Consider the following 24365-nt stretch of genomic DNA (forward strand, 5'->3'; position numbering starts at 1 on the left):
TTAGTAATGGGAAACTTTAACTACCCTGATAGCAACTGGGAGACCGACTCTACAATAACTGGGGGATCAAACAGATTCCTAACCTATGTAGCTGACAACTTTGTCACCCAAAAAGTAGAGGAAGGAACTAGAGGAAAACCTATACTGGATCTAATTTTACCACTAATAGAGAAGAAGTGATAGAGAGAGTTGAAGTTTCCAGAACACGGGCGAAAATGACCACGTCATATTGGAATTCAATGCAAACACAAGCATGATCCAGTCAGTATCTTAAACTTTAAAAGAGCTAATTTAAAAAAAAAACTCAGAAAAAAACTAGGAAATATTCCATGGATGAAAATCCTATAGGGGAAAACAATGCAAGAAGTGTGGGAAACACTGAAAAAAATGATCATAAAAACCCTGTCCAACACAATGCCACTGAAAAAGAAAAACAGGAAATCCAATAGGAAAAAAAATTCAGCCTCGTTGCACAAAGATTTCTCTGATAAACTGAAAGAGAAAAAGGACAAGTACAAAAAATGGAAAGAGGGACACGTAACTGAAGGAGGATATCAGCAGGTAGCCTGAATCTGCAAAGATGAAATCAGGAAAGCAAAGGCACAGAATGAATGAAGACTTTCAACAAAAAGCAAAGATAATAAAAACACAAATAATCAGAAAAAAATCAATATAACACAGTCCATTCAAGAGAGAAGATGGCAAGGAAGTAACAGGCAGCAGAGAGAAAGCGGAGCTGCTTAACTCATTCTATGCATGCAAAATTAAACTTTAGCCCAACCTGCCAAAAACGTAACTGTAAAAGACAGACGAGAAATAAAAATTAAGATAAGCAAAAAAATGGTAAGAGAGCACCTGTCTGATCTTGATGAATATAAATCACTGGGGCCTATGGATTACACCCCAGAGTTCTGAAGGAGCGGGCAGATGTTATTTCAGAACCATTGTATCAAATCTTTCAAAAATCCTGGACAGCAGAACTACAAGAATTGGACTGGAAACGAGCTGGTGTGGAAAAAGAAAAGGAAAAAAAAAACTACAGACCAATCAGTCTAACTTCAGTACCTGTAAAGATACTGAACATCTAGAAACAAATATTGTTATAACTAGACACCAGTGGGGGGGTTGTTAAAAAACAGATCATGCCAAACCAATCTTATTTCATTCTTTGATAAAGTAACTAAATTAGTAGACCGGTGAAATGCTGTGGACATAATATATTTAGAGTTCAGCAAAGCATTCAACAAAGTAGACCACAACCTTTTTATTTATTTTTTAATAAACTAGAAAGTAAGGAGAAACTTCTGAACAGTGAGAACAATGAACAATTAACCAATGGAACTGATTGCCACCAGAAGCTGTGGGTGTTTCATCAATGGAGGTTTTTAAGAAGAGACTGGACAGCCACTTGTCTGAACTGGTATAAGGTGGTTAGACTAGAAGGCCTCCAATGAACCTTCCACCTCTGTTCTGATTGATTGATCTCCAGGGGTCCCTTTTCCAAGGGATCCCATTTCATTTGCATAGAAAAGGAATGTCACAATGACCATATCCAGGAAGATGTAATAACAGGGAACGTGACAACAGGGCCCTGACTAGCCTTCCCCAAAGTGGCCACCTATCCAGATTCCCAGATTCTCAGATTCTCCATCTTGTGAAAGGGGAAGGAATTCGGATTGTCACTGCATGAAGTCATCCTGCTTCCTGGATCTGGAGGTGTGAAATTCCCAGTGGGGAGAATAAATAGAGCCAGCCGCCCGAGGGTGAGGCAGATGGCTTCATCATGTCTTCTGGAGGTCTTCTTCTCCTGCTGGGACTCCTCGCCCTCTGGGCGGAGCTGACCCCCGTCTCCGGCCAGGACCGTCCAAGTGAGCTTCCAGAAAGATCTGGAGACCCTTGGAAGGGAGGGGCTGAAGAGATCAGAGTTCTCCCCCAGGGAAGGGAAACCAAAGAGCCCCGTCTAGAACCTCTGGCTTGGTGGGGCTTCTCCCGGGGAGGGTCTTGAGATGGTGGTTGGGTGTCAGTTGAACAGCAGACAGAAATGGGAGGGGGGTCCCAAGAAAGAGAGATGCAGTTTTAGAGGAAGGCTGACCTATCTTGACTCAACGCAGCAGAAGAATTGGGATTTTAAGCAACAGGAACCATCCAGTAAGCCTACAGTCTCACTCAAGAAACCAATTTAAAACATGGCAGATAGCTCTTGAACATTTGCAATCTGAGCATGTGAAGGGGGCACCAGGTTAAAGACTTATTTTGCTATCCAATCAAGTAACACCGCATTTCCCTTTCCATTTGTCACGTAGTTTTGTTATCTTCCGGCTGATCCCAGAACATGTAAAATCAACGCGAGTGCTTTCTACTACAACTCAGCATCAAACTCATGCCAAGAGTTTCTTTATGGTGGATGCAAAGGAAATTCCAACAGGTTTGAGACCAAAAGTGAATGCCACCACACCTGTGTTGGGAAGGAGTTGTGGACTGACCTCTTCACTGAAAAAGAACCGTTGCCTCCTAAAATTAAGCATAGGGTGGCTTAATATAATATCCCGGTTCTCCCAACAGGCTATCATTGCTTCAGTAAGAGGGAATATTTGTTGTTTAGGGTTGATGTGTGGGGTCCTTGGTGGGTTTCTTGCAGATATTTTATTAGCCAATTAGGAGACACATCATCAATGATAGAAGAGAGTGGGCTTTGCAGATAGGAGGACGAAGAAGAGCAGGAGGAAGAGGAGGAGGAAGAGAAGGAGGAGGAAGGAAGGAAGGGAAGGAAGGAAGGAAGGAAGGAAGGAAGGAAGGAAGGAAGGAAGGAAAAGAGGAAAGAAAGAAAGAAAGAAAGAAAGAAAGAAAGAAAGAAAGAAAGAAAGAAAGAAAGAAGAGAGAGAGAGAGAGAGAGAAAGAAAGAAAGAAAGAAAGAAAGAAAGAAAGAAAGAAAGAAAGAAAGAAAGAAAGAAAGAAAGAAAGAAAGAAAGAAAGAAAGGCTGTACAGTCCCTGAGCTTAGTTCTTATTTGCACACATTTCATGACCCAACTAGGGAACATCATCAGTGCTAGTGGTGTTTGTGGAAAAGAGGAGGAGGAGGAAGAGGAGAAGGAGAAGGAGAAGGAGAAGGAGAAGGAGAAGGAGGGTCATGGTGCTCTCTGAGCTTGGCTGTTTTCTTGCAGACATTTCATGACCCAACTAGGGAATGTCATCAGTGCAGCTGAGTGTAGGGTTTGCTTCTTATTCGATACTTCAGTTTGCTCTGCAGGCCTCGGTGGGAGTGTGGTTTTCTTGATTAAGGTATTGTATTTTTGCTGGGGTTTTATTATTATGTTTGTTTCTGCTTATGTGGGTGTCGGCATGATGGCTCCATCCTGGCCAGTCCATGAACCTCCAAGGGTGGTGAGGGATCCCAGTTGCCTGTGGCTGAGGGAGCCGATCCGATCTTCAAGTTCCCCATTTAGCCTAAGAACTTCAGGCAACTTCCAGGGGGTTCAAGGAAAGGAGGACTCTGTGGCTGTCCAGCCTCTGCTTGTGGGAGGGTCCTATCTTACCCCCCCCCCCCCATCAAAAGTATTTGGGGAGGGGGCTCCGTGGGTGTGCAGAACCAGCACAGAAAGTCTCTGCCTCCGATTACCTGTAATTCCTCCTTCCTCTTTGGCGGAAACCAGGATTGTGCATGTCCACCACCTGATCCCAGCCAAGAGACGGGGGAGGGGGGGGGCATTTATAGTGTCCCTCCCTCCAGAATCCTGGGAGGTTGACCTGAGAATTTTTCTTTCGGGGAAAAGACTGAGGGGGAGGTAGGGTGGAGCTTCAGCTGGCAATGTACCCTCCTTGGATGTTTGGAGATATTTGGGGTCCTGAAGGGTCCAGAGATGGGATCTTCCTTGACCTGAGACTCCAATTCCAGGAGAACCTCTCGGCCTCGGGATCTTCTATTCTGCAGAAAAACCTGGGTTGTGTCCCCAGGGCCCTCAACAACGTCCTTGTCTCAAGACCTGTAAACATGACTGGCTATGTCCTGGGCAGGAGAAATGTTGCCGTTACGGTTGCCTGTCTGAATGCAAGGTTCCTGTCCATGGGAAGTAGGGTAGGCCCCATACGTTGTCACTTGTGCGGTCTGCTTAGATCAGGGGTTCCCAACCTTTTTTTTCGCCCCGCACCCCTAAAGAAATTTCACTCGAACCTCTCACCCCCTGAAATTTAGACTTTAGGAACTACTCGACGCGTTACATATATGGTGGGGTTGAATCTTTTCAGCTATGTGTGTGTGACGGCCACTAAATAACGATACTTAACTCTAAAATGAAAACAAAGTCAATCCATTGCATAGTAAGTAAATAAATAAATAAATAAATAAATAAATAAATAAATAAATAAAAATAAAAATAAATAAAAATTACCTGGACTTTTCTCGCACCCCCTGGAATATCGTCTCGCACCCCCAGTGGGTGCAACCACCCCAGGTTGGGAACCCCTAGCTTAGATGAAAGGAATGGTTGTGTGGGGCCTCCTGGACTTAGACATGGTCTGGGGTCTTTCAGGTTCTCGTCATGTCCATCAAAGTTATGGCTGATGTTAAAAACAAGAGGGAGGTGTCAGCCTTGGAAACTGTATTTTACTTGGAAGCTTCGAGGCTGCAATATTTGGTGCCTGGGAATTGGGGAGGGGGGATTTAACAGAGAAGTGGATGATTAGACTTCACAACTTGACAACATTCTTTCTCAGGAAGTCAAGGACAAGTTGCCCTGCACCTGGAGAGGGTTATCTGGAGGAAAGTCTTCAGGTGGAACAATTTTTGATTGGACCGTGTGATGGACTGGTGGGTGCAGGGGAGGGGACCTTTGATTTCTCTTTTGGGAAGGGGAAACCCAGAACTCTCAGATTTGGGGTTTCCCAGATGTGACAACTCTCATAAAATGGACCTTTGAGAAAATGTCTGTCTCAAAATGTATTGGTTTGGGGTTGGTTATTTGGAAGGCTGACAGTAAGTGCCATGATGCTGAAGCAGACCTTGCTGTGGTGGGGGCCTTCTTCTTGATAGGTACCCATTCCCACTCTGTGGAAGCCATGTGACTCAGTGGTCCTCCCCCCAGTTTGGCTGCTGATGGGAGAACATGGTCCTCCTGCCAGCCTGGTTGGAGAACGTATGTTGGAGAACATGGTCCTCCTGCCAGCCTGGTTGGAGAACATATGTTGGAGAACATGGTCCTCCTGCCAGCCTGGTTGGAGAACGTATGTTGGAGAACATGGTCCTCTGCCAGCCTGGAGAACATGGTCCTCCTGCCAGCCTGGTTGGAGAACGTATGTTGGAGAACATGGTCCTCCTGCCAGCCTGGAGAACATGGTCCTCCTGCCAGCCTGGTTGGAGAACGTATGTTGGAGAACATGGTCCTCCTGCCAGCCTGGTTGGAGAACGTATGTTGGAGAACATGGTCCTCTGCCAGCCTGGAGAACATGGTCCTCCTGCCAACCTGGTTGGAGAACGTATGTTGGAGAACATGGTCCTCCTGCCAGCCTGGAGAACATGGTCCTCCTGCCAGCCTGGTTGGAGAACGTATGTTGGAGAACATGGTCCTCCTGCCAGCCTAGAGAACATGGTCCTCCTGCCAGCCTGGAGAACATGGTCCTCCTGCCAGCCTGGTTGGAGAACGTATGTTGGAGAACATGGTCCTCCTGCCAGCCTGGTCAGGAAGCCAGAAGGACCCGGGCAATGAGGACTTCCAGGAGGAAGAGAAGATGGGACAGAACACCTTTGCCAGCTTTGGTCAGCTCATCATCTGGGCAGACCAAAACTGGTCCAAGCTCTGGTGACAGGAAGGTTCTTAGCTTCACCATGGGGCTAAGATCACAATCTCACCTTTATGGCTGTCAGAAATGCTCCCTGTCCGAGTTTGGCAGCTCATGTGAACGTGTCCTTCTCTGTGCTCCAAGCGCTGGCCAGAAAGAGAGGATTGGGAACAGTCCAGTCCTTTTAGTCCATCCCTCTTCCAGTGGACAAATGAATGTTTCGCACATTTGCATGGCTTTGCCTTGAACAAGAGGGGGTCAACTTAGTTTCCAAAGCCCCAGAAGGCAGGACAAGAAGCAATGGATGGAAACCAAACCAGGAGAGAACCAACTGAGAAATAAGGAGAAATCTCTTAACGGTGAGAAGAATGAACCAGTGGAAGAATTTGACTCCAGAAGTTATGGCAGCTCCGTCACTGGAGGCTTTTAAGAAGAGGCTGGATTGCCATTTTTCCAGAATGGTAGAGGGTGTCCTGCTTGGGCAAGGAGTTGGATTGGAAGACCCCCCCAACCTTCTTACTCTTCTGTATTCTGCTTACAGCCCTCAGGGATGGAGCCCCATGACTCCAGGATTCCTCGCTCTTCCGATCAGGACATTCCTCCTGATTTCACCTTTGGGCCTCCATGGTTGTCAGATTAGATATGCGGAAGCACCGGATACAGTCATGGGCAGAAACCTCACATCTGAATGCTTGTTTTTACAGATATACCAACGGAGAGGCCCACCCAGAATGGATCGACAGTTCCAACTTGACCCAAAGAGCCTTCTTCAGTCCTGGACCAAGCTGGAGACCCTCCCCCCAAACCCCACCCTGGGTTCATTCCTTCTTCTCTGCAATAAAGCTTTGGTTCCAGATGCCCTCTCGGTCTCCGGTGTCTCCTTCGGCCCCTTTGGGGGGTTTCCCCTCCCCCCCTTGACCTGTCTCTCCCCCCCTCATGTCAGAGGAAGAGGGGCTGAGAGGCAGCGCATCGATCCCCCATGTGGATTTCCAGAGAGAATGCGCACGGGGAGCCTCTCTCAGATCCGAAAATCCCTGACGCTCTGTCTCTACAAAGGGTTTACTCCAGAGCAAGTCGGATGCAGGGGACAGAGAGACTCTGCTGTTCCCTGATAGCTCCCTACGGATGGTCTAGACAAGGAGACACAAGATTTTCTCTCCTTAGTTAAGCAGGACAGAAATAAAAGAGAAGCAGGGGAAAAAAACCAGGAGAACAAATCAAAACAGCAGGAAAAACATTAGATGAATATGAAGGCGACTCAGGCGTGCAGATATTCGTCTGTTTTAAACATTTGTTATTATAGCGGTCTTCACAAAATCCCCCCCTGCCTTCCACCTTTTGTTAAGGCACCAATAACTTCATCTCCTGAAGATATAGGGAAGGAAGGGAAGGGAAGGGAGGAAGGAAGGATGGAAGGGGGAGAGACGAAAGGAAGGAGGGAAGGGATGAGGGGGGAGGGAATGAGGGAGGAAGGAAGGGGAGGGAGGGAGGGAGGAGGGGAGGGAGGGAAGAAGGAGGGAAGGGAAGGGAGGAAGGAGTAAGGAAGGAAGGGGAGGGGGGGGGGGAGGAAGAAGGAGGGAAGGGGGAGGGGGAAGGGAATGAGGAGGAAGGAAGGAAGGAAGGAGGGAGGGAGGGAAGGAAGGAAGGAAGGAAGGAAGGAAGGAGGGAGGGAGGGAGGGAGAAGAAGGAAGGAAGGAAGGAAGGGGAGGGAGGAAGGAGGAAAGGGAAGGGAGGAAGGAGGAAGGAGGAAGGAAAGAAGGGGAGGGAGGGGAGGAAGAAGGAGGAAAGGGGGGAGGGGGGGGGGAGGGAATGAGGGAGGAAGGAATGAAGGGGAGGAAGGGAGGGAGGAAGGAGGGAAGGGAAGGGAGGAAGGAGTAAGGAAGGGAGGGGAGGGGGGAGGGAGAAGGAGGGAAGGGAGGAGGGGGAGAGAATGAAGGAGGAAAGAAGGAAGGGGAGGGAGGGAGGAGGGGAGGGAGGAAGGAAGGAGGGAAGGAAGGGAAGGGAGGAAGGAGTAAGGAAGCAAGGGGAAGGGGAAGGGGAGGGGAGGGAGGAAAGAAAGAAGGAGGGAAGGGAGGAGGGGAGGGGAGGGAGGAAGGAAGGAGGGAAGGGAGGAGGGAGGGAGGAAAGAAAGGAAGGAATGGAATGGAAGGAAGGAGACTGAAAGCAGGTCAAGGGTGTTGTGTGAACAAAGCCAGGTGTAATTGCGAGACGAACTGTTGGGATGGAACCTGGCCAGCCATCTGGACTGACCTCAGTCAAGCCTTCTTTCTCAGTCCAGCCTCCCCCGCAGGGCTGTTGTGAAGAGAAGAGCTATTCCCATTCCCGAAGATGGCGATATAACAAAATCCTGATGGGTATAAATCTTACCTTGACTTATTTTGGATCCCAAAGGGAAACCCGAGTAGTGCCTTCACTCTGCCAGCAGGTGGCACCACCTGCCCAGGTGTTTGATGCTCAGGTTGTCCTGAAATGCCCTCCCCCGGGGGCATCCCTGCTTGGCCGAGGCAAAGGGACCCTCCCGATCGCTGCTTGCTCTGAGCGTTCCTCTTTACACAAATCGCCTCCTTCAAGCCTGCGGTCGACTCCTGCAGCTTCTTTGCTGCTGTGGCAAAGAGACTTTTTTTAAACGGATTAACAGCGTTGGAAGGAGCTTGTAGGTCATCTAGTCCAACCCCCCACTCTGCCCAAGCAGGAGACCGTACACCATTTCTGACACATGGCAGTTCAATCTCTTCTTAAAAACTTCCAGGTTTAGGGCACACCACAACTTCTGGAGGCGACCGGTTCCCCTGATCAATTGTTTTCACTGTTAGGAAATTCCTCCTTAATTCTAGGTTGCTTCTCTCCTTGGTTAGTTTCCGTCGGTTTCTTCTTGTCTTGCCTTTGGGTGCTTTGGGGAATAGGTTGACCTTCCCCCTCTTCACTGGGGCAGCACCTCAAATATTGCAAGACCTCTATCAGGTCACCTTTTCACTAGACTCGGCATAACCTAATTCCTGCAACCGTTCTTCTTGAGTTTTATCCTCCAGACCCCTTTATTGATCTTCTCTGGACTCTTTCAAAAGCCTCAACATCTTTTTTCTTTTGGGGCGACCAAAACTGGATGCAGAATTCCAAGTGTGGCTTTACCAAGGCCTTATAGAATAGAATACAATTCTTTTATTGGCCAAGTGTGATTGGACACTCAAGGAATTTGTCTTGGTGCAAATGCTCTCAGTGTACATAAAAGAAAAGAGACATTCGTCAAGAGTCAAGAATCATCAGGCACAACACTTAATAATAGTCATAGGGTACATTAAGCAATCAAATCATATGAGGAAAACAGTCAGTTTAAAGAATAGCATAGCATAGCATAGAAATAGAAATAGGAATAGAATAGAATAGAATAGAATAGAATAGAATAGAATAGAATAGAATAGAATAGAATAGAATAGAATAGAATAGAATTCTTTCATTGGCCAGGTGTGGTTGGACACACAAGGAATTTGTCTTGGGGCAAATGCTCTCAGTGTACATAAAAGAAAAGAGACATTCGTCAGGAGTCAAGAATCATCAGGCCCAGCACTTAATAATAGTCATAGGGTACATTAAGCAATCAAATCATATTAGGAAAACAGTCAGTTTAAAGAATAGCATAGCATAGCATAGAAATAGAAATAGAAATAGGAATAGAATAGAATAGAATAGAATAGAATAGAATAGAATAGAATAGAATAGAATAGAATAGAATAGAATAGAATAGAATAGAATAGAATTCTTTCATTGGCCAGGTGTGGTTGGACACACAAGGAATTTGTCTTGGTGCAAATGCTCTCAGTGTACATAAAAGAAAAGAGACATTCGTCAAGAGTCAAGAATCATAAGATGCAAGGCTTAATGATAGTCAGAGGGTACAATAAGCAATCAAACAGTCAATATAAACCTTAAGGATACAAGTGACAAAGTTACAGTCATACAGTCACAAGTGGAAGGGGAGGGGTGATAGGGAGTGAAGAGAAAGTTAATAGTAGTGCAGACTTGGTAAATAGTTGGACAGCGTTGAGGGAATTATATGTTTAGCAGAGTTATGGCATTTGGGAAAAACCTGTCTTTGTGCCTAATTTATGTATTTATGTATTTATGCCAATTGTTTACAAGATAATAGGTATAAGTAAATACATGAATACATGTAAGAAAAATAAAAAAATAAAAGAAACAATAGGACAGGGATGCTTATGCACGCCCCCTTCAGACCTCTTAGGAAAGGGGTGAGGTCGATAGTAGACAGTCTAAGGTGAAAGTTTTGGGGGTTTGGGGAAGAAACCATAGAGTCAGGTCGAGTATTCCAGACATTGACCCCTCTGTTGCTGAAGTTGTATTTCCTGCAATTAAGTTTGGTGCGGTTGAGTTTGTATCTATTGTGTGCTCTTGTGTTGTTATGGTTGAAGCTGAAGTATTCATTGACAGGTAGGACATTGCAATGTATGATTTTATATACCATACTTAGATCAGACCAAAGACAGCATAATTCAAGGTTTTCTAGGTCTGGAATTTCAAGTCTGGTGGCATAAGGTATTCATTCTGCAATGAGTAGAGGAGTGGAGAACTCTTCTTGGGAAATATTTCTGGACTTTCTCAACTGTGCTAATATCAGACACATAATGTGGGTTCCAGACTGATGAGCTGTATTCGAGCATTAGTCTAGCAAATGTTTTGTCTGCTCTAGTTATTAGTGTGATATTACCAGAGAAAAAGCTACGTAAGTTTAGATTAACAACTCTTAATGCCTTTTTGGCTATGTAGTTACAGTGGGCTCTATTGAGGTAATTCCCCGTTAGGAGAATGAGCGCATACAGGGAGACGTATTTGAGAGGAGTGTTTGAATAATACACACACAGCACACAGATACACTGTACAGTAAATGTAGTTTTTTTTACTTTCAATAAAGGTTTAAGCAAAGTTCAAAACAAGCAGTCCAAAGTCATTCACAGGTAAATCAGTCAGTTTTCAATCCAGGGATAATCCAGTAACAAAGTCCAGTGTCAAAAGCAGTTCAGTATCAGACTTACATCAAATCCAGTAATATCAGTCAATTAGATGAAATGGAGGAACGGCAATACTCTCCAACAGAAAGAAAACAGAGACTCACTGAGACATACTGTCTTCTGAGACTAAGTCTAAAACAACCCAGGTTTCTGGCTCCATCTTATGGCCGTTTGAGAAACAACACCCAACTACAGTTTTGCATTTTCTTAAAGATACAGTTTTAAAATGTTTATCCTGGTTTATATATTTCTAACCCAAATACCTGTTAGGTGACTTATATTCCTAACAGGCTCTAGCACTTAGGTTATTTGAGATGAGTACTCCAAGATTCTTGACAGAGTTTGGATCATCAACAAGGTCTTGACTATTCAGCCTGCATTTTATTTTCTGATTTTTTTTGCCAATATGTAGGACAGAGCATTTATTTGTTGAGATTTGAAGTTGCTATTTGTTTGAGGATTCTGATACATAGTCAAGGTCTTTTTGAAGGGTAGCAGTATTGTCTATGGTGTTGAATAAGTTGTTCTGGGGTGCAGTGTTCTATAGAGTCGTTTTGAGGGTGGAAGTTGAAACAGTTTATGTCCAACATGTGAGGGGTCTATAGATATTTTCACAGCCCTCTTTTTGACTTCTGCAGGATATAGGTCCTCTGTGGAAGGCAGGTTGGTAGTAATTGGGGGGGTTTGGGGGTGGGTTTGCAGTCCTAATTCCTCTCTGGAGCCTGTGTCTGTTCTGTCGGGTTGCAGAACCCAACCAGACAGTTATAGAGGGCAGATGACCGACTGAATCATTCCTCTGTAGAACTGGATCAGCAGCTCCTTGGGCCATTTGAGCTTTCTGAGTTGGCGCGGAAAGAACATTCTTTGCAGTGCTTATTATGTGGTATTAACACTTCACATGATCTGTTGATGCAGCCTAGGACTGCATTGGCTTTTTTAAAGGGTCCCTTCCAACTCTATTATTCTGTTTCATTTCACTTAGAACTCAAGCATCTAACCACCTCGTTGCAAATTCTCCTACCAGAAGTTTACAACTTCCATTCTTACCTGACGCTGCTCTGTTGTTGTTTTTCAGCTTCACTGACACTTGTTCTGCTTTCCACCCAGGGGTAATTTTCTTTTCTTTTGTAAGCTTCCTTTCTGAGTTCAGGTGGCTTTAAAGATTATGATTGATTTCAGCTAAAATTCCCCAAAGTTGTCTTTCCTCCTTCCTCAGACACTTAGAATCTACGAAGACCTGTTCTCTCTCATTCCAGAGGACAGAATTGGTGCGAGTTACAGGAAGCAGAATCAGTGGAGTGGGAGAGAAATATCCTCATTGCTAGAAGAATTGGACAAGGAAGTCAATATCCCCGAGATACAGTGGCCTTCCTTTCGCTGGGAGAGTTCAAGAGAGGCTGAACTATCACCCACCCGGGAAACTTTAATATGGATTACTTCTCAAATCCAAATATCCTTCAACTGGGACTTTCCTGGCTCTGCCGCCACTCTGGAGTTTTGCTTGACCACAGAAATGATCCATGGACATCAGTGTGGATCTGTCTAGCTTTCCCCCAAAACTGGCCAGACAATCCAACTCTCAGGATTCTTCACCTCTCAGCCAGCGCTGGGATTCTACTAGTTTCCCTACCAGTTCGGCGATCGTGCACTTTGCGCGCGGCTCACGCAGCTTTGCAAACACCAGCTGAGAGGATAAAGAAGGGAAAAGCAAAGGGGCCGATGGAAGGGCCGATCCTGCCCTTTTCTCTTCTTTTTCCTCTCAGCTGATCCTCGGAGCTTTTTTGTTTACTACCAGTTTGGCCGGTAGCAATTTTGGTTACCAGTTCAGATGAACCGGGCCAAACCGGTAGTATTTCACCACTGCTCCCAGCTCCTCACTTTTAACAGTACTAATTCATGAATTGATATTTAGTATTCGCACTCTTGCTACAGCTTTATAAAGCCCTACTAAAGCCACACCTGGAATGCTGCATCCATTTTTGGTCGCCAAGTCACAAAAACGATGTTGAGACGTTGGAAAAAGTGCAAAGAAGAGCAACTGAGAGGATCAAAGGCCTGGATAATAAAACATATGAAGGATGGTTGCAGGATTTGGGTTTGGCTAGTCTAGAGAAAAGAAGGAATACAGGGGACATGATAGCAACATTCCCGTATTTGAGGGGCTGCCGTCAACAGGAGGGGTCAACCCTGTTCTCCAAAGCCCCTCAAATACGGGACAAGAAGCAACAGAGGGAAACCAATCAAGGAGAGAAACAACCTAGAATTAAGGAGAAACTTCCTAACCGGGAGGACAATTCACCAGTGGAACAGCTTTCCACCAGAAGTTGTGGGATGTTCATCCCTGGAGGCTTTTAAGAAGAGACTGGACAGCCCCTTGTCTGGGATGGTATAGGATCTCCTACTTGAGTAGGGGGGCTGGACTAGAAGACCTCCAAGGTGCCTTCCAGCTCCATTATGATTGATTGATTATAAAAATCTTTGTCTTTCCAGTCTGGATCTTCTTCTTGGTCAAGCTGCAACCCAACAATTGTTGGCTTTTCTTCTAAGGGCCGTCTCTTTTTCTGTGAGCAGAATTCTGTGAGGGCAACAGTCCCATTGAACATGTGTAAAAGCCCATATCAGGGATGGCAACGTGGCAATATATCATATGCAAATCATTTCTCCACCCATATTGCATCTGCCACTTGGCCAACAGTCATTGCTGGGTGATTTTGCTCCTTGTTTGGCAGGTGTGAGGAATATTCTGGGTTTTTGGTGAATAAAGTTGAGACATCCAGAAGGTGACAGGCAGAATAACAGAATTGGGAGGGACCTTGTAGGTCATCTAGTCCAACCCCCCGCCCAAGCGGGAGACCCTACACCATTTCTGACAAATGGCAGTCCAGTCTCTTCTTGAAAGTCTCAAGTGATGAAGCTCCCACAACTTCCGAGGGCAACTTTTGTTCCATGGGTTGATTGTTCTCCCTGTCAGAAAGTTTCTCCTTATTTCCAGGTTGAATCTCTCCTTGGTCAGTTTCCATCCATTGTTCCTTGTCTGGCCTTCAGGTGCTTTAGAAAATAGCTTGACCCCCTTCCTCCTGTCTATGGCAGCCCCTCAAATATTGGAAGACCACTATCATATCTCCCCTGGTCCTTCTCTTCTTCCCTAGACTAGCCAAGCCCAGTTCCTGCAACTGTCCATCGTATGTTTTAGTCTCCAGTCCCCTCATCATCCTGGTTGCTCTTCTCTGCCCTCTTTCTAAGGTCTCAACATCTTGTATATAGCATGGCACCCGATGAGTGATGGTAGTGGAGAAGGACTTGAAGATCTTGGGGACAGAATGAAACGAGAGATGAGACAAAAATCCCTATGTTGCCACAAGCAAGTTACGTTCAACCCTCCTACAGTGTAATTGGCTCTTATTTAATTCTAACCAGGTATTGATTATTAGTTGAGAAGATTCCTGTCACTTGCATTTAGGAATAAATCGGCTTAATTGAACCTTCACACGTGGACCTGGTCTTTTGCACCCAACAGGTGGCCACTTTAAGAGTTACGACAGTTACACCAGACTTGAAGGAGGTGATGATGGTAGTGGGTCATGGGTTCTTTCCTTTTCCAGAAGGTTCTTGAGAAGGTCATTGGGTTACAGGGGTCTCTGGAAGAAATAGATCATTTAGACCCCTTTCAATTGGAGTTTCGGGCTGGGACACTGTATGGAGACTATCCTGATCATATTTCTTTATATATTTATTTTAATATATGTTTTATTTTTATTCATAAACCTTTTGAATACAGTGTATTGTCAGAGTATGTCATTTACATAAAATCAAAAAGAATACAAACTGAGATATTAGCATATATATTGATAATAATAATAGCAGTGTCACAAAGTCATTTTAACTATGGTTCTCTTTACATGACCTTATTTATAGTTCTATAAATTATATCAACCTGTTTACAATTATAAACCCACTTATATATTTAATTCATACATAACAATAATCTTTCTTCGCTTTCTACCTCTTATCTCTAACCACTCATAAAACCTATTTCTTGTTAAGTAATATTTTGTATCTTATTTATCCTTTATTTTTAATGTCAGCCTATCCATCTCTGTACAGTCTAGTATTTTCCGAGTTATGTCCTCATCTTATGAAGTGTTCACATTTTCCCAATATTGCGCAAATACGATCCTTGCAGCTGTCAACACATACAAAACTAAACATACAGTCCCTTTATCATAAGCCTCGGGTATTATACCCAATAAAAATATTTCTGGCTGCTTCAAATCTATATGTTGCTTAATCATCTTTTCCAAAAAAAAAGTATGTATTTTTGTCCAATATTTTCTTGCTTTCATGCAAGTCCACCACATATGATAATAAGTACCTGGGGTTTGATTACACTTCCAACATTTGGTGGACATATTGCTAAACATTTTTGCTAATCTTGCCAATGGCAAATACCATCTATAAAACATTTTATAGAGATTTTCCTTATATGCAGTAGCCATTGTCAATTTATGATCACATTCGTAGATGACCTGTGATGGGATTGGGATGGGGACAAGCGAAGCCATCCTGGTTCTTCTTGATCTCTCGATGGTTTTCAATGATACCTATCATCAAATTGATCTGGATGGGGGGAGTGGAAGGAACAGGATTTGGTGGTCATCCTCCTTTCTCCATGGCTGGTTCCAGTCAGGATTGATAGGGGGAGAGAGGTCAAGCTTGAAATCTTTGGGATGCCTCAGGGTTTGAAGCTCTCACCTTTTCTATTTGTCACCTGCATGTGGCTCCTGGGTCAGGTCATCTATAGGTTCAGGATCAGATATCATCAATATGCTGAGGGACACTCAGCTATACATCCTGACCCTTGACCAGTCAAGCAATGCGGTCAACTCTTGTCCCAATGCCTAGAGGTGGAGAAGGTTTCAGTGAGATGGAACCAGCTCAAACCCAACCCTAGCAAGGCTGAGTGGGTCCCTTCCATATTTCACCCTGAAAAGACTTCCATATTCCCTTTGGGACTGGTGCATAATCAGAATAACAGAATAATAACAGAATAACAGGAAGGGGGTCCTTGGAGGTCTTCTAGTCCAACCACCACCTCAAACAGGAGACCCTATACCATTCAAGACAAAAGATTGTCCAATCTCTTCTTAAAAACCTTCGGTGATGAAGCCTCCACAACTTCTGGAAGCAAATTGTTCCGTTGGTTGATTGTTCTCACTGTTGGGAAGTTTCTCCTTAGTTCTAGGTTGCATCTCTCCTTGACTGGTTTCCATCCGTTGCTTCTTGTCCTGCCTTCAGGTGCTTTGGAAAACAGGTTGACCCCGCCCCTTTGTGGCAGCCCCGCAAACCAGGAGAGTTTTCACAGGGATTCTGTTAGGAATAACCATAGTTACCTAACGTTGTTTGGGTAAATAATATATAAACCATGATAGCAAAGTTTAAATGTGTTTTTTCACTTTAAACTCTAAACCAAGGGTGTCCAACCTTGGCCACTTTAAGACTTGTGGACTTCAACTCCCAGAATTCCTCAGCCAGCTTCTCCTGGGGAGGTTCTTGAGATGGTGGTTGGGTGTCAGCGGAACAGGAGACAGAAATGGGAGGGGGTCCCAAGGAAGGGAGATGCAGTTTTAGGGAAAGGCCAACCTATCTTGACTCAACGCAGCAGCAGAATCGGGATAATGAAAGGAGAATATTTGTAGCTCAGGACTGAAATGAGGGGTCTTTGATGCTCTCTGAGCTTGGTTGTTTTCTTACAGATTCTGGGAGTTGAAGTCCATAAGTCTTAAAGTTGCCAAGGTTGGACACCCCTGCTCTAAATGATATAATTTGGGTGCGGTTGAGAAACTGTCATAAGAGGGAGCTAGAGAACCTGGATTGCTACTGGATTGATGGTTGATTGTTCTGCGTGTTCCCTGTTGCTGACGTCGAAGGAGGAAAGAGTTTTGAACGCTGCATATCTACTCTACTGTGAGAAGATATTTACTGGACTGATTTATGGATTGACATTGTCAGTTAACCGACTTTTTGTTTGACACTGGAGTTTTGCAATTGAACAATCTCCAGACTGAACTGACTGAACACTAGTGAATGATATTTGGACTGATTGACCCTGCTAAACTCTTAATGGAATAAACTATTCAACTCAGACAGTGTATCCGTTTTTACCGAGTGTGTAAACTAAAAAACGCTTTCTCTCATATTCTCCTGACTGCCTGACTGCTGTGCACATTCTGCTAGGGTATATCCCTAACAGATTCATCTCGTAAGCTGTTGCATCCTTCCCTGGTCTAGAGGTCAGGATGGATTGTAACAATCATTCAAGCCTAGTCAACTCATGGATGGACTACTTCAAAGAGCTTCTGCATGGAGCGGTTCTTGGAGACCATTCTGAATCTGCGACTGGTTAGAATGTGGTAGCCCAAGCAGTGATATACAGACCATGCCACACCGACATAAATATTTCACGTTAGACTCCCTACTACGGACTTCTGGATGCTACTTGTCACCTTTGGAGCCCTACATGGCAGAGGGCCAAATTATTTAAGGCATGTTCTGTCTTTACTCTCTCCTCATCTTGTGGTCATCGATAGAGTTGACTCTCTCCGGCTCCCAGGGATAAAGCAGTGACATCTAGCACACCTCACGAAAGGGGCATTCTCCATGTAGTTGCACCTTCCCTCTAGTATAGCATCCCCTAACACTCTCACGCCACCTGGCCAGCATCGGAAAGACCATTAAAAACAGCCCTCTTCTCAAATCTTGGTGAAGTCCGGCAGCGGGTATCTGTTTCGGTCTCTGCTAAAGGAGGTAAGGAGATGTCGGTGGCTTTTCCTTCTGGTTGATGCCTTCAGTTGGGTTTAAACATGGATTGTACAATTTTTGCATATGTCAGATATTTGTATATGTCAGGGAAGACCATCCCCACCCCGACAGGGAAAGCCAGTAGAATATAAACTGAGAGCAAACCCTACTCTTACTAGTTTGGGTAATGAAACATCTACAAAAAACCCACCAAACTCAGAGAGCACCAAGGACACCAGAGTCTTCCTCCTTCCCCTCTTCCTCCTCCTCCTCCTCCTCCTCCTCCTCCTCCTCCACCACCACCACCACCACCACCACCACCACCACCACAACCACAAATCTCACACCCTTCTAGCAGTGATGATGTTCCCTAGTTGGGTCATGAAACGCCTGCAAGCTTGGAAAACACCAAGTACCCCTCATTTCAACCCTGAGCTACAGATATTCCCCTTTTTGTGTCAAGTTGCCCAGAAGCATTTGGAGTCCAAGTGACTTCAACATTTCAGTCAATAAAGACATAGAATCAACCTTAACCTCTCCTTGGTGAGGGGTGTTCAACCATCTTGTGAAAGAGAAAAGAATTCAAATTGTCTCTGCATTAAGTCATCCCGCTTCCTGGATCTGGAGTTGTGAAATTCCCGGCGGGGAGAATAAATAGAGCCAGCAGCCCGAGGGTGAGGCAGACGGCTTCATCATGTCTTCTGGAGGTCTTCTTCTCCTGCTGGGACTCCTCACCCTCTGGGCAGAGCTGACCCCCGTCTCCGGCCAGGACCGTCCAAGTGAGCTTTCAGAAAGATCTGGAGACCCTTGGAAGGGAGGGGCTGAAGAGATCAGAGTTCTCCCCCAGGGAAGGGAAACCAAAGAGCCCCGTCTAGAACCCCTGGCTTGGTGGGGCTTCTCCCAGGGAGGTTCTTGAGATGGTGGTTGGGTGTCAGCTGAACAGGAGTCAGAAATGGGAGGATGCCCCAAGAAAGAGAGATGCAATTTTAGGGGAAGGCTGACCTATCTTGACTCAATGCAGCAGAAGAATCAGGATAATGAAAGGAGAATATTTGTAGCTCAGGACTGAAATGAGGGGTCTTTGATGCTCTCTGAGCTTGGTTGCTTTCTTGCAGATTTTTCATGATCCAAACTAGGTAGCATCATCCGTGCTCATGAAGATGTTTCCTAGTTTGGATCATGCAACTTCCAAACTTCAAAAAAACTGCCAAGCGCAGAAATTACCAAAGTCTCCTCAGTATCAGGATTTTTAAGCAATAGGAACTGTCATTCGGACATCCTGTCCAACTCCCAGAGCAGGAAACCAAATTAAAACCTCTTAGATGGCTCTGGACTGTTTGCAGACTGAGCATGCTAAGAGGGCACCAGGTTGGGGAAGTGAGTGAAAGACTTTTGTGCTAGCCAATCCAATAACATCCCCCTTCCCCTTTCCATTTGTCACAGAGTTTTGTTATCTTCCTGCGGAAACTGGACCATGTAAAGCCAAAATGCCTCGCTTCTACTACAACCTGGCTTCAAAACAATGTGAAAAGTTTATTTACGGTGGATGCAAGGGGAACAACAATAATTTTAAGACTCTGGATCAATGTCGCTACACCTGTGTTGGTACGTAGGGGAGGAGTTGCGGGCAGAGAATGTTTGTGGCTCAGGGTTGAACGGTGGGGGTCCTTGGTGCTTTCTAACCTTGGTGGCTTCACAGAATCACAGAGTTGGATGTCATCTTGGAGGTCTTCCAATCCAACCCCTGCTGCTGTCTCGCAAACGTTTCATGACCCAACGAGATAACATCTTCAGGGCTAGGAGGGCACAGGATTTGCTGCTTATTTATGTCTAAAAGAGCCCTGGTGGTCCAGTGGTTAGAATGCAATATTGCAGCCTGGAATTCAATCCTGATGGGGCTCGAGGTTGAGTTCTATCCTTCCAACGTTGGTAAAATGAGGGCCTAGATTGTTGGGGGAAAGGTGCAAAACATTGTAAACTGCCCAGAGAGTGCTGTAAAGCAGCGGGTCACCAACCTTTCGGATCTCAGGGGTCACCAAACTCATCATTTTAAATCCTGCAGACCAGAGACCCTGGGAAAATCCCCCCAAAGTCTGCAGGAAAATCCCCCTTCTGGTTTTCCTACTGATCGATCGTTCTTTATTTGGGATCGCAGGATACTGACTCCAGCTCCATTCTCAGAGGGAGAGAGAGAGAGAGACTTTTGACTTCATGCAAGGAAAGCAGCAGAAGCCGCAGAAGTCTTTCTTTTTTTTCCCCAAACTCCACCAGAAATGAGTCTTTGTGAGACTTGTCATGCCAACACAGCCTCTTGGAGCAGGAGGCCTTGCAGGGTCCCAGAGACTCATTTCTGGCAGAATTTGGGGGAGAGAAAGAAAGACTTTGGCTGCTTTCCTTGCGTGTAGCCAGAAGCAGAAGAAGAAAGAAGCAGAAAGAAGCAGCCCGGTGGGGAGGCCAGGTGTGTGGGGCGCGTGGGGCAAGTTCTCCCCCTCCACCCTTTCCCCCCTTCCCTCACTACCTCGTGTTGTTCGCAATGCAAGTGACACAAGCCTTGTGTTCCTGCAGCCCATGTGGGCGGCGCAGCCTTGTGTTCCCGCAAAGCCTGGATTAATTGCTTTGGGGGTGACATTTCCCTGTGGACCACCAAAATTTTCTCGCAGACCACCAGTGGTGCCTGGCCCACTGGTTGGTAACTACTATTGTAAAGCATTATGTGGCAGTATATAAGTCTTCAATATCTTCATAAATGACTTAGGTGAAGGAATAGAAGGGGAACTTACCAAATTTGCAGATGATACTAAACTGGCAGGAATAGCCGACACCCAAGAAGATCGGCTCAAGATCCAGATGGCCCTTATCTAGCAAACACTGGGCCCTATCTAACAAAATGAAGTTCAGTGTAGAGAAGAGTGAAGTCTCAGGCAAGAAAAACCCACAATACACATATATAGATTGGTTGAAACTAGGCTTGATGGCAGTAACTCTGAGAGCGATCTTGGAATCCTAGTGGGAAATCTCTTAAATATGAGCCAACAGTGTGCAGCATCATCCAAAGAAGCCAATGCAATCCTAAATTGCATTAACAGAGGGGTACAATCAAGGTCACGTGAGGCACTAATACCACTCTATAAAGCCTTAGTAAGGCACACCTAGAGTCCTGCATCCAGTTTTGGTCACCACACTATAAAAAAGATGTTGAGTCTCTGGAAAAAGTGCAGAGAGGAACAACCAGGATGATGAGGAGACTGGAGACTAAAACTTATGAAGAACAGTTGCAGGAACTGGGCCTGGCTAGTCTAGGGAAGAAGAGAAGGACCAGGGGAGACAGGAGAGCATCTTCCAGTATTTGAGGGGCTGCCCCAGAGAGGAGGAGGAAGGGGTCAAGCTATTTTCTAAAGACCCTGGAGGCCAGACAAGGAACAATGGATGGAAACTGACCAAGGAGAGATTCAATTTGGAAATAAGGAGAGATTTTTCTGACAGTGAGAGCAATCAACCCATGGAACAGAAGTTGCCCTCGGAAGTGGTGGGAGCTTCATCACTGGAGGCTTCCAAGAAGAGATTGGACCGCCACCTGTCAGAAATGGTGTAGAGTCTCCTGATTGGGTGGGGTGGGGGTTGGACTAGATGACCTACAAAGTCCCATCCAACGCTGTTATTCTGTTATTGCTAAGTGCTATCGCTATTGCTGTATCTAGAAGGTTCCTTTATCAATACTGATGTGGTGTGTTTTCTCCTTGGTAGTTTCTTGAATTGGATATTGTTTTCTGCTTGTTTTCTCTGCTTATTTGGGTGTGGCATGACTTATCCCCTCTGCCATATGCTGTCCCAGAGTCACCAAGGACCCAACTCTGGATTAGCCCAGATGTGTGTGCTGTCTCTTCAGCTCACAACTTCAACCTCGCTCCCTGAAGCTCCTCTGAATTGATCCTAAGAACCTCAGGGCAACCTCCAGGAAACCCACGGAAAGGGGGTCCCTCTAGATGTCCAGAGGGAAAGCCCTATCTATCCCCCTCTGTTCTGGGGAGAAGGGGACCGCAGGTGTGTGTGCAGAGCCAGCAAGGGAAGGCTCTACCCTCATTCCTTGGGATCCCTTCCTGATGGAGAAAGTAGGCCAAGCAGCATCCTCACCACACCCACAAAGAGAGCTGTCTTCCTCCTGGGTAGCAACGGGAGGTGCACCTTCCCGTTCCCAACTCAAGAGAGAGGAGCCCAGTTACAAAGCCCCTGAGAAGTTGAGCCCAGAGGGAAACGGTTGTGCATTGCAAGGAAGGAAGTGGGGAGGTTCTAGCTGGTGCAACTCATCCTGCTCACGCGGAGAGGCTTCGGCTGATGAAATTTCCCTTGCTCTGGGACTCCGATTCCAGAAGAATCTCTTGGTGTAATGTATACGTGAAAGACTTTGGAAAACTAGGTGAAGAGATGCTGTCAGAGAAGAGACGGCCTAGCCTGAAGCTGCACAAGGGGTGAATAAAGAGGCTCAGACAAGACCCTCCCTACTAGCTCAGCCTGTATAGGGGACAGTGGGAGATTGGTCCATTCAGACCTGCAAGATTCTGTCAAGGTGGCTTTCCAATAATTATCTCACCTGCTTGTGTTTCTGGTCTGGTTGACCTGGTAAGTCCTCATGACCTCGTGATCTTCTATTTTGCAGAGAAGCCTGGGGTGTGTCCCAAGAGCCCCCCCGATATAGTCACTCCTTGTATCGCGAAGTGTGAAAATGACTGGAAATGCCCTAAGAATCAGAAGTGTTGCACGTATGGTTGCATGACTACCTGCAGGGGTCCTGCCTAAGGTAACACCTCTAGGTTGACATTGGTTTTAGTTTGCTTAGACCTGCCCCCGCTAGGCTTTCGGTCTTTTTCTGACAAAGGTAGAATTAAAGTGGAAAAGAAAAGAGAGGAGTGATCTTTAAGCATGAAGCATGCACACCAACTTTGGTGTGATGTGGTGTGGTGAGACTCTTCATCCAGATAGATAGCTATGTCCACTCTGTGGAAGCTCCAATGGTCCTCCACATCCCCCTCCCACAGTCTCTTGACTTCTCCACCTCCTGAACCATCACCGGGAGGATGGTCGTGCCCAGTTCAACGGTTGCTGCCGGACACTGTGTTGGCGTAGGTGGTTCTCCTGCCAGCCTGGTCAGGAAGCCAGAAAGCAGCAAGGACTTCCAGGAGAAGGAGAGGCCGGGACAGAATTCCTTTGCCCACCTTGATCCAGCTCATCTTCTGGGCAGACCACAACTGGTCCATGCTCAGGTGACAGGAAGGTCCATAGCTTCACCTGGGGAGCCAAAGATAAGCTTGCATTTCTGACTCTGAGAAATGCTCCCTGCCTGAGTGAACGTGCCCTTGTCTGGGGTCTCAGCAGTGGCCTTGTGATCTTCTAGAAGGTGAGGATTGGAAAAAAAGACACCGGAGATCATCTAGTCCATCCTCCTTCAAGTGCAGGAAGTCCCCAGAGCATCCTGGAGAGATTCTATCCCACCTTTGCTTGAAACCACCCCCGTGATGGAGCCCCAGAACTCCAAGAGGGGGGCGGGCTGCTGCCCCATCACTTCCCTTCTCTCCCCATCAGGCCATTCCTCCTTAATTTCAGCTTTGGGGCTCCATGGTTGTAAGATGGGGCGGGGGGGGAAGCATTTGAGGCAGTCCTGGGCAGAAACCTCATACCTAAACCCTTGTTTTTACAGCATGACCAATGAGGAGACCCACCCGGATTGGATCTAGTGTTCCAACTTAACCCAAAGACCCTTCTTCTGCCCTGGACCACCCTGGAGACCCTCCCGGCCAAATTCCACCCTGGATTCAGTCCTTCTGTCCTTCAATAAAGCTTTGGGCTCCAGCTTCCCTCTCGGTCTCAGTCTCTTCCACAATGCGTCTCTAGGGATTCTCATAGTTCACGGTGGTCCCAGAGGTGCTTTTTCTCGTCCCTGACGAGAAGCGAAACGTCTTCGAAGAAAAAAACAAACAAACAAGAAAGTCCAGTTGCTTCCTGAAAAAGGCATCCTTGGGGGGCTTCCATAATGTGGTTTTCCAGAGGCAAAGAGCCAGCTGTGCGGCTGCGGCTGCCAAATTAGCCAAGGCAATCCTGGCCCGCATCAATAAAGAGACGGCATTGAGATTGCGAGAAGGGAGAACACTGCTTTATACCACAGTACTGAGGCCACACTTGGAATAATCTAGTTTTGGTCACCACGCCACAAAAAAGAGGGTGAGGCTCTGGAAAAAGTGCAGAAAAGAGCAACCAGGATGATGGCGAAGGGACTGGAGGCTAAAACAAACAATAAACGGTTGCAGGACCTGGGCTTGGCTAGTCTAAGGGAAGAGAAGGACCAGGGGAGACAGGATACCTTCTTCTAGTATTTCGGGGGCTGTTGTAGAGAAGAGGGGGACTGATTTGTTCTCCAAAACACCAGAGGGGGCAGGACAGGGAATGGGTGGAAGCTTGTTAAAGAGAGATACAGCCTAGAAGTTAACCAGTGGAACAGCGTGCCACCTGGAGTTGTGGCTACTGCATCACTTTCAAAAATAAACCTTTTGACTGGCTATAGCAGTGTTCAGGGGTTGCCCCAAAGAAGAGGGAGTCAAGCTCTTCTCCAAAGCCCCCAAAGGCAGGACAAGAAGCAACGGGTGGAAACTAATCGAGGAGAGAAGCAACCTAGAACTAAGGAGGAATTTCCCGACGGTGAGGACAATTAACCAGTGGAACTACTTGCCTCCAGAAGTTGCAAATGCTCCAAAACGAGGAGTTTTCAAGAAGAGCTCCGA

General features: G+C 46.1%; 2 protein-coding genes across 4 annotated transcripts in view; both read left to right on the forward strand.

The window, feature by feature from the left end:
- The window catches only part of LOC113452063 (kunitz/BPTI-like toxin), a 126051-nt gene extending 102612 nt beyond the window's left edge, over nt 1-23439 (forward strand). The window contains exons 1-4 of one of the 3 annotated variants that reach the window (XM_087931973.1): nt 18254-18374; nt 19039-19200; nt 22250-22390; nt 23288-23423. In XM_087931973.1, the coding sequence (XP_087788099.1) occupies nt 18290-18374; nt 19039-19200; nt 22250-22389 (387 nt within the window). In that variant the 5' untranslated portion in view covers nt 18254-18289 and the 3' untranslated portion in view covers nt 22390; nt 23288-23423. Of the gene's footprint in view, nt 1-18253; nt 18375-19038; nt 19201-22249; nt 22391-23287 lie in introns of those variants that run through there. The other 2 variants (XM_087931975.1, XM_087931974.1) reach the window with 2 other exon arrangements.
- LOC113452234 (kunitz/BPTI-like toxin) lies at nt 1669-4072 on the forward strand. The gene is made up of 4 exons (XM_087928681.1): nt 1669-1873; nt 2307-2457; nt 3249-3254; nt 3930-4072. The coding sequence occupies exons 1-4, from the start codon at nt 1784-1786 to the stop codon at nt 4070-4072; spliced, it is 390 nt and encodes a 129-aa protein (XP_087784807.1). The 5' UTR covers nt 1669-1783.
- Nucleotides 23440-24365: the final 926 nt, after the last annotated feature.

The sequence above is a fragment of the Pseudonaja textilis genome, chromosome 3 (assembly GCF_049901715.1).
Source record: "Pseudonaja textilis isolate UNSWEBS1 chromosome 3, rPseTex1.2, whole genome shotgun sequence".
In the NCBI taxonomy this organism is placed as follows: Eukaryota; Metazoa; Chordata; class Lepidosauria; order Squamata; family Elapidae; genus Pseudonaja; species Pseudonaja textilis.